This window comes from Mytilus californianus, unplaced genomic scaffold (assembly GCF_021869535.1).
Source record: "Mytilus californianus isolate M0D057914Y unplaced genomic scaffold, xbMytCali1.0.p SCAF_2, whole genome shotgun sequence".
Taxonomy (NCBI): Eukaryota; Metazoa; Mollusca; class Bivalvia; order Mytilida; family Mytilidae; genus Mytilus; species Mytilus californianus.
The window spans coordinates 59,035,141-59,046,206 of record NW_026262668.1 but is presented as its reverse complement, the minus strand read 5'-3'; the positions used below and the strand labels follow the sequence as shown (position 1 = coordinate 59,046,206).

The window sequence follows — 11,066 nt, the reverse complement described above, 5'->3', positions numbered from 1 at the left end:
GGGGTTTTATATTTGAAAATTATATAGTTTTATTCGGAGTCAAAGTTCAAAATATCTTGTACTTGAATTGTATATGGTTACGGACACAACATAATATGTACTTGTTTAACACTATGTCCAGCAGTATTTTCGCAATGTCTGCCTAATAGCTTGTTTCTGGTGATAACTTCACACAATTGTCTTCCAAGCATTCGTAATGAATTTATTCTGCTAAGATTATATACGTTAGATTTGATTCTTACCAACAAAATATATGTAAATTATGTCAGGATTTCAATTATGTTACAATGTTGTTTCCGGTCTCATTTGTGTGTCAAATTATGTCTTTGATGAAGATAACTTCTTAATTATAAAGATCGAAGCCATCGATTCCAGAGCCACGTTTGATTTAGTTTTGAACTCACTTACTAGGTTGTACGTTACTCGACTTGCGACAGTCTATTTACTCATTTTCATATTTTTCAGACTTCTAATACTGATTAAAGTATGCCTGTTTCTTAACACTTGTGGTCCTGCATCCAGTCGATAGCTTTATTTTGGTATTCAAGAGGTAGTGCTTTTCTCAGGCTGTTTATGATGTTTTACAACAAATTAGTTATTTATAATTATATTAACAGTGCGTATAATTATAGCTATTTAAGATAAGGGGAGGGCTGAGCCCTAACAATATGAAAATAAGAACATTGCCACATTCATTGTATGTTCTTGTTCAAATTAAAAGACTGTATATACTCCAGTGATTGTTGTTGGTCGTCTGTCATAATATTATTCGTTTAACGTTATTAGTTTTCATTTTTTAATTTTTTTCCCCCTAATCTCCTGAAGATAACGATACGACGTGAGTTCTGCTAAGTGTTGAGATGCAACACCACCAAAACATGGTACGTCACATCCGGTTTCATACGAAAAAACGTCGAATAAAGTATTCCCTTGAATTTGACAGTTGCAGGAAATTAACCCTGCATTTCATTGACGGAAAATATTTCTGAGTCATAAACATATATCTTATGTGTTACTATAAAATATTTTAGAAACTTGAGGCGACATTGATACTACCGCTTGTAAACAGGAAAGATAAGTTATGAAAATTTGATTGATTTACTTCCGTTGATGATTAGTTTCTTATATGCAATGAAATATTATGTGAAATTTTCACTGTGGTACTGGACAGGATAAAATTTTACTCGTTCTAAGTATTTCATTATTTAAAACAAAGATAGATTCTGCACATTATTTTTGAAGAATGCTATTTTAACCCAAATAGTGGTACAAGTTTGAGCTTTCTAAAAAGCTGTGGACTAATTCGCTCTATCCTAATTTAAGGTAATATGTGTGCATGTGGTTGCTGATTTAGTATAGGAAATGTGGTATTTTTAGATATTGATTGATATAAAATGGATGTCTTAGACTTGGAATATCAATTTTTGTATATATATTAAGATGAACTTTTCTGAAATTTTAAACTGGCTGTTCAGTGTTTAGTTGTCAATGTGTTTTTGTGGAGTGTGGTTTTCTAGTTCTTTCAGCTGGTCATTGACTTGCAATTTTGATTGCTAGTTCTGTATATAATTTATTTAGATATATATGAATGTTTAGGTGTGTTGATTAAGAGTAACATGAAAGCTTGCAATGCGAAGCAATAACATATAATTGTAAATAGCAATACATATTTAGTTTCAGTGAAAATTATGCGGTTCTACTTAAAGAGTGTGCGTTTTACACCCATGCTTTTAAAATTTTGTTCACTTAACTTGTTGAAAATTAAAACATTTACAAATAGACACGACTCTGGAGGTGTGCCTAGATTGGCAGAAGTTATAAAATACAGATGATGCATTTTTGTAAACATTGTAAAGAAACATTTGTTTAGCAAAACAAATCGTGCATATTGCAGATTAACAAACCAAATAAACACGTATTACAATTGATATTTCAATATTGAATTTCAGTGTGCAATATATGCATAATAAAACGAACATGAATTAATGACAGTTGATCAGAACTGAAATACACATAGTTAATTTTCCGGCATTTGATGTCTTATCCTGAGACGAGAAAAGTCTGTAATTCTTTATCTCATTTAAGCCAATAGCTTTTGCTGTATCTCAGCTGCATCATAAAGCAACCAATCAGAATCTATATGTGATAAGTAATTATTTCAAGATGGCGTGTATACCGACTGAAACTAATAGCTCCGCACCGTGATGCGAAGCAATTACTCATTGAAGGCTGTACGGTTATATGAAGTTCTTTACATCTTTGGACTTTTTTTTATGGGTATTTCATTGACAATTTTATCATGTCATCTTCTTTTGTTATAATTTCTAATTGTATTATTTTCTTTAGCATTGAGTGTTACTTTACATTCTGGCCATCGTATGACGTTTACATATATACTTTAATATGTTACGTTCGTATACGAACTTTACTAACAGGAATGTGCTCCTTACACAAATAATGCTACAAAAAAGTTGTTAAGAAGAAGGACTGAAGTCGAATCTGCATACGTTTTACGGTCACTATCGTGAATTAGTTGACCGATACAGTGTGACTGTATCCCCACTCACTAGCGACATCTATTCGCGGTCTTCTATCTTTAGATACTAGGATAGTCGTCCTTTCTGTAATTTTACCGATTTTTTCCTATTCCCAATTAGGACATGTTGACGGAGTGTTGATTTGCATGGCCGGTAATGCAGACATAGCAGATATGCTTACCATGTCGACACACCTGGTCCCGCCCTTTTTGGTGTTCATAAGATTCCCTCAGTTTGTGTTTGTTGCCTTGTATCTTTTGAATCGATTAATGAGATTTGAACATCGGTAAACTCTTAAACTGCCTAAATTTGACTAGTATTATATGAATCTTGCAGGTTCGTACATCCTAAATCATGTGCAATTCTAATTTATTTTCTGAAATTCTATACTTGAAACTTATATATAGGATAGATATACATCAGCTATTCATAAGTTTTACTAGTCTTACATTGATGTCTATCATAGTATTTTTGTTGTTTAACAAACTCATATATCAACTGTAATTTTAAACTTTATTATTCATTATTATTTAGTAAAAGGGATATTAAGATATTCCGTCATGGAATTTGGCACTTTTACGTTTTAAAAACAACATATTAATACGAAGTAAAAAAATTAATTTATAAAGCTTGAATTCAGTGAGTTATATTAACAGTTTTATCAATCATATCATTTACGCATGCTTTCTTTTTAAAGTTTTAATTTCTTTCACTCCTGAATACAGTCAGACTATATATACAAAAAAAAATAAGAAGATGTGGTATGATTGCCAATGAGACAACTCTCCACCAGAGACCAAATGACAAAGAAATTAACAACTATAGGTCACCGTACGGCCTTAAAAAATGAGCAAAGCCCACTCCGCATAGTCAGCTATAAAAGGCCCAGAAATGACAAATGTAAAACAATTCAAACGAGAAAACGAACGGCCTTATTTATGTACAAAATAATGAACGAAAAACAAATATGTACATGTATATATTATGATCAAACGGGTATACATGTTTAATACATTTTACGAATATTGTAGAACAATTTTTGAAATATTAAGTGACCATGCAATCATACTAGTAAGGAAATCAAATATTCGTCGTTTACTACAGACTGACATTACATGCAAACTCGGAGTTTTAAATGCAAAAGTGTTTTGTCTGAATTTTGAGACTATTCACTGTTTCCAGTGGCTAGTCCCAACTAATTCTGGTCAATCCATCGTATATTGCCTCGCTCGATTGAATAGGACCAATGACGAATGCTTACATTAGGTATTCTATAAGCCTTAGCTTGTCATTTTCTATATTTGTAGGCATGTCTTTTTTCTTTTTCTTTTTTGCCTGTTTAGAAAATGTTCCTTATGTAGGTTTTGGATCTCCTTGTAACTATTTAATAAGGTTCGCAAGGTTTGTTCTCTTTGTAACTATTTAAAATGTATGCATTTACTTGACAAAGACCAAACCTCTAGAGTCTCTTATATTTTTCCATTTTTTAGGGGGAATTTCCTACATTTTCCTCTTTTAGTCAAATTTTTCCTATATTTAATATAATCGCAAAAAAAAGGACACAATTAATGACTTAATGGCTTAAATTGTATATTGAGTCAACTATTTATTTCCGTGAATAGCGAATAACTGTGTTATCATTAACAGTTACTTCAGAATAAGATATGTATTTCAGTAATTACAGTTATTTTCAGCATTTGTTCTTCCAAAAAAGCGTTATATAAATTTAAGGAAATAATGTAGTACAATCGGATACTGCTAATTATTTCTAATTCACCGGCTATTGACAAGAACTTTATTTCCATGTTTGGAAGAATTCGCTTATTGCTCTTTGTGTTAAAACAGATCTAAGAGTTTTGAACCACTGTAAAAAAAATTAGAAATAAAGATAAGGGGAGTCACTAGAAATTTCGGGGCAAAGTAGCAGCTGTAAGCGTGGTATTTCAAACCATCTAACAAACGTTACTCAAGCAAATTTTTTGAGGTCTCAAAGTACCCAGTTTACATAAATCAGTATGAGTTGTAGGTCCTGGGTGTGATAAAATATGAGAAACATTTATTAAGGACGTGTCAGTGTCCAATTGCTGTAGATTTTTAGCTTTTCAAAACAATAGTCTTAACATTTTAATCTAGGTAGCACTTAAAATCACAAAAATTTTAACAAAAAAAAATGCTTGACAAATTCATATTTGTTTCACTTCGGCATATCTGTATTCCTTCTGTACATATTGCACAAAATTATTTTAAAGCATTGGTTATTCTTCTATCCCAAAGTGTTGAATTCCTAAACATATCCTAATTACATTTCGTTATAAAGTTCGGGATCATTATCAGAGCAAGACCTGAGATGCTGTGTTATACACTTAAACATTGTTTAACAGTTATGTAATGTTTTAGGTCGATCCTTATGGGAAATTCACCAGAGTGTTTCGAATATATTGTGTAAGTAAAATGTATTATATTTCAACAGTATAGTATGAGTTCAATATATATTATAAACTACAAACCATAACCGTGACATTTCTTCAAGCTGAGACAATTTCAATAGATTAACACGTGATCGGTTACAAGAAAAGTTTCAACTGCATCAAACAAATTCAGTTCGTATTTAAATATTTAATTGGACAAATCTTATATTAAAAGTAAAACGCATATGTTCCTAAATTTAGTTGGAACCTACTTTAGACAAATAATACATATCAAATAGTATCCCCGAAAACAGCCAATTGAGAATGCCTGGTTTTTTCTCTAAAGAGATTAAGGATTTTTTTTCCGTAGATCTATACAGGAGTTGTGCTGGAGAATTTATTGGAACGTTATTGCTTACGTTTATGGCAGTAGGAACTGGTATAACCAGTCCCGGTGATCCCGTTGCTGCTTCAATAGAAGCTGGTTTCTTCATTGGTTGTGCAATCAGAACATTATCAACTGTCAGTGGTGGTCATGTTAATCCAGCTATCAGTATTGGATTTCTGGTCCTTGGACAAATAACAGTTATCCGTTTTATATTTTATTCCATCATACAGACTCTCGGGTCTGCGGCCGGTGCGGCTTTACTTAAAGCCATAGTACCTGCAAATAAGACAACCAATGACTTAGGAATAATATTTCCCGCTCCAGGAGTTAACGACGCACAGGCAATAGTTTGTGAAATGATTATTACATTCTTTTTGCTTTTCGGAACATTTGCCATGATTGATCCAAAGAGGATAGACATCAATGGATTTGCACCATTCCAAATCGGACTTATTGTTGTCATCAATATAATTGCCACTGTATGTATAATTATTTCATTGAATTTCGTTTTATTATAATTTTTTTTTTTCAAACTTGGGACAAAATCCTAAACACATTTTATGTTTATGTTTAAATCGGCCAAAATAACTTGAGGTTCATAAGAGCTGACAGTTTTCACAGATCTAATGGTTCTTTTGGTCTTCTATTAAAAAAATAATTTTCAAACGTATCCATGAAAGTTTGTACTAGAGTTTCGCATACTTATCTGCACACGTTGTTGGTAATCATGACAGGGGCACTTTCCAAATAAAACTATTTTTTTTTAGAATGCAGACATTTGGTTCCATAAAATTGAAACGTTTTCGAAACCCGATTCCAATTTAGAAATGCCAATAATTTGGCGATTACAAAGTCCCCGTAATGAATTAAACTTGTCAACAAAGGACTGTCGTTAATTCTATTCGAAGACATTTTCGAAATGGTCAAACTCGATTGATCTGGTAGGCAATTGTCCAATTATACGATGAAAATAAACCAATTTCATGTGATTATCAGCCCTTTTGAACCCTAAAATGCAATAAATGAAATTGAGAATGGAAACAGAGAATGTGTAAAAGAGACAAGAACCTGACCAATAAAGTCCGTTTCAGGAAACATTAAAAAAACAATGTGGATAGGGACTAGTGGACATCTGCGACTTTTTTCAAAAAAATATTACGATTAAAATTGATCGTAAGTTATACTGAAAAGTGTATGACTTTAGAGTATTTTTACTCTTAAGATTTTTTGTGAAAAGAGCCGCTGACCAGTATTTCTACTAAAAAAATACCGGTTTATAATTTTGTAATTTTAACAATTTTGAGAGAGAAAAAAATCGGACATGGATTTCTAGTGTCCATTCTAACATGACTTTTTTGTTATTAGGCATGTTCTGACTGTACACAATACGAAATTACAAACAACGTATCTGTTCCATATTGGCTATGAAAAATGTAATGTTTGAAAACGAAGTAAAAACTGTAATTAACATAATACAATTGCAGTCACGTTATACCTGTGACATTTTTAAATTTACTTACCACTGAAAGTTCCAAGGTTAAAAACTTTATAATTACAGACAACGTTGCAGAATTTTACTTTTTCTTTTTCTCAATCTAATTAAAATATAGAACTCGGATTTCGTTATACTACGTAGTATAAAGAAATCCGAGTTCTATATTTTAATGAGATTGTCTTTTTCTTTTTAGCAAAACAATATCTTGTGAAAATTGCCATCAAGATAAGCTTTAATGAATGGGAGTGGTTTATAGCTAGGTATATTGTACATGTATATATGCCATCTGTCTTGTTGAATACTAAATGTTGACCTCTAGATGTCTTTGATTCTTGGTGTATTTTGTAAACTGGCTCAAGGGTTAACTGAAATATAGATATGTGATCACCAGGACTTCCCTCCTCCCCCAGTAGAACCAGTGCTAAAGATGGACCGGATGTCCATTTAGTTGTTCAAGATGCATAAATACATAACCACTTCAAGTCCAATCGGGGACGTTTAATCGGGTATCTCGACAATGGAGAGTATCTCGTTCTTTACAAGTAAAAGAATCATTACAATAACTTTAGGTGGAAAGGGAAAGTGAAAACTTCTACCAAAATCCAACATACCAACTTTTGCCAGCCTATATTTCCGGTCCTTCGTCATCTCGATCGCACACCTATGCCGAACCAATCTTTTGAATGCATTACTAAATGTCCTGACTATGCACGGAATATTTGCCACGTCTGGTTGTTAACCTATAAATGAATGAATCAATTAATATTTCATTTATTTGCATTGTATATTGCTGTCTCATAAGCCAATCAACCATTTTTTTTGTTTTATTTGCGTCTCTACGCTGTTTTTTCGTTGACGAATTCCCCAATACCTCCTTCATATGAGCAGTAAATCGATTGTCTTTTTTAACCTGTACCCAGTTTACCATACATTTAAATCTTTTATATTTTTTTAAATATGCTATAAAACCAAAATAATGTGATCGTGGGTACATGTAGGTATAAGATATCAAGTATCAACATAAAGATTTAATGTCACTTTATATACTTTACAATGATGTATGTCTTTTTGTAAGTTATATAAAACTCAAATGTGTCTCCTTTTATATGTAAATTTGTTATTATAATTATGTATACATGTATTTTGTTCAAGACGTGCATCATACATGTACATTCAATGACAAATGTATATGCAAAACTATAATAATCTGATACTATCTTACTTTTTTCTTTTAGTTCAACCTATCGGGTGGATGCATGAATCCAGCAAGAACTTTTGGTCCTTCGATTGTAGCTGGTATATATGACAAATCATGGGTATGTAATTATATCCTCAGTATAAATCACAAAAGTTTACCTACAGTAAACAGGGTCACGGTGGCCTTAACATTTTATAGTACATATTCTTAACATTGAGAAATATCTTCAACTCTCTTCGGACATTTACAAATATTGCTGGGTGTACTGAATGACATGAGCCATAGAATTTAACATCCCCATTCAGACTAGACATATATAAGCATGGTCGCATATTAATATATCCCGGACATTCAAAAGGACACCCCTCTTTAGCATTGGTTTTACTGCCGGATGGGAGAGGAATGAGCAAATTTCTATACCCAGTCAATCGTTAGGTATGAATAATTTATTGTTGATAGTATGTCTCCATATATAATTTGACGTAACGTTCATAGTTAACGTCGTTTTTCTCACAATGACGTTATACCTTCATAAGTCTGGAAATGTCATGGTGGGTCACATAGAGAAAAGCGCATTTTTCATACTTATTATTTTGTTATCATTTCAATTCAATCCAAACAAAAGGACCAAATACAATCGATCTCCCTATTTTCAATCATAACAAGATCGTTTGTGTGTTTTAAGATGACCTTGTTCGATAAAGACTATTCTGTGAATGCCGTTTATGTATTTGAGTTTTATATTTTGACTTTTGGTTTCCAGCAAAACCTACTATCGTCTATTACACAGTCACTAAAATACATTCAAGTTAATATAATTTGTGCTATTGCTGTTATTGTTGTTAACTTACCTGTGTTCTTCTGCTTACAGATTTATTGGGTCGGAGATATGTCTGGGGCAGTTTTGGGAGCACTACTTTATGGCAAAATCTTCTCTACAACAGCATGTAAACGTTGGATAAAGGCAGACATCAGAAGATGTAACGCTGGTGAAGAAGAGACCTTAGACGACAAACTAGCAACCTATAAAAAGACTGGCCCTGACGAAAATAATCATGAAATGTTCTAGTTCAATCCCATTCTTTAGTATACGATTTGCTATGGTTTAATCATTTTCCCATGGATGTTATGAGGCTAATATCTACAGAGGAAATAATTTATCTAATTTTTTATCTTAAAAATTAGTTCATTAATTTCCTAATTTCATTATATTAATGGAATAAACGACTAATAACAGTGTGCCGACGACGAGGTGGGTTTTTAACGACCTCGACTACCCATGAGAGTCTCGCACGGTCGGTGATTTAATACACACAGGATATTTATATTTTAGCTTAACCATATATATTTATATTTGAATTGAGTGTAAATTCTTTTTGAAATTGACCTTTCTTATGAAAAAAAAAAAACGGATTTATGTGTGACTTAAAAAATGTCTATTATGTTTACATGTAGCTGAAAATAAGAAGCTATCCAATTCCCTGGCTTGCAAGTGAAATTAGGATTTTATTCAAATTTTGTATATGCTGTATATTATATATGCTTTTTTACAGAATCAATAACTATTTCATTACTAGTTGCTTTCATTTTGAAAAGCTAAATAATGTGTACATGGAAATATCTAACATAACGTCTCGTGTAAAGTTCTGAATTTTTAAAATCCGGATATAATCTTCATAATACATGTATATTAATGTTTAAAGAAGTGAAGTGATTGGATAAAAATTGAAGGACTGACTCTCTTCATTTTTATAGGACGTAATATTGTGTATATAATACATAATTGAATTGTAAAAACTTTTTGAGAATTACCCTAAGTAGTTAAAAAATGGCGCGCTACTTTTTTTAAAAGTTAGTAAGACAGAGTTCGCTTCAGAGATCTAAACATTTTAATTTTACAAGATTCATTCCGAATGTATTTGTGAATTTCGTGGCATGTTTTAATTAGCTACAAAAAGCTTAAGGAAGCTATCCATCTCACTGGCTGCATGTAAAACTATGATTTTCTATTCTGTATATGCTGTAGTATATTATGTATGCTCGATTACAGAATAGATGAATATTTCAGTACATTTGCTTTTATTTTCAAAAGTTGCGTACTTGTTATATCTAGGTTTTAAAAAAAAATGTCTCATGTTTATTTTATTATTTTTACATATTCAAGAAATGAGCTACATTAGATATACATTAAACAATGACTAAAGGTTTCATTAACCGTAGTCTATCCGCAAGATCTCTTAATTTCCAATAAAATGGTCTACGTCGGTAGTTCAACCAACTGACCGAAATGGATGATGATTTTGTAAACTTGTTTTTACCTGGGAACAGTATATGTTCCTGTTTTTACTTAGATGGTCTCAAAACTTTAATTAAAGATTTTATGAAATAAAATGTAACCGAAATGACGAAAGTCATGCAATGTATATATCACGTGACAACACGGGTTCCCGCCGGGATATCACCTATGAAAATAAAGAACATATACTTTTAATCATCATTCAGCTTAAAAGTTTACACACAAATTTCACAGCTAAATACCCAAAATGTCTTCGTTTTCATTCCATATTTACAAAAATAAATAGTATTTTGTATCAAGTTTAAATATATTCTTATTTTTATCAAGGAGACAATTTCTAGATACTAGACAATTTATCTCATCTTATATTTTTTTCATTAAAAAGTGTGGATATTCTATTTATATACGGGAAATGTTTAACATAATTGTACTCTTATAACTTATACATTAAAATAAAATTGTACAAATAGACTTGTCTTTTTATATACTACTCCATAAAATTATCTATCGTAGTACTAGTTCTAGTAGTAAGATTTTCTCCCGATAAATCAATTGCCCTCAACAACGTGCACTTACTTTCTCATGTTTTTTTGTTAATTATAGCAGCATAAGCAGACTCGTTACACAAGCCCTCCCATTCAAAGAGGTATGAATAATATAGCTGTATAGGTCTGACAAAGTAAAATGTGACTATATGAAACCAATGGGTTGAAAACAAGTTCGCTTACAATTCAAGCATTCTGG

General features: G+C 31.7%; 1 protein-coding gene across 1 annotated transcript; it reads left to right on the top strand.

Moving 5' to 3' along the window:
* Positions 1-4,951: 4,951 nt before the first annotated feature.
* On the top strand, positions 4,952-10,793 carry LOC127730134 (aquaporin-like). The gene is made up of 3 exons (XM_052238276.1): positions 4,952-5,812; positions 8,064-8,144; positions 8,898-10,793. Exons 1-3 carry the CDS (start codon positions 5,270-5,272, stop codon positions 9,093-9,095), a joined length of 822 nt encoding a protein of 273 aa, XP_052094236.1. The 5' UTR covers positions 4,952-5,269; the 3' UTR covers positions 9,096-10,793.
* Positions 10,794-11,066: the final 273 nt, after the last annotated feature.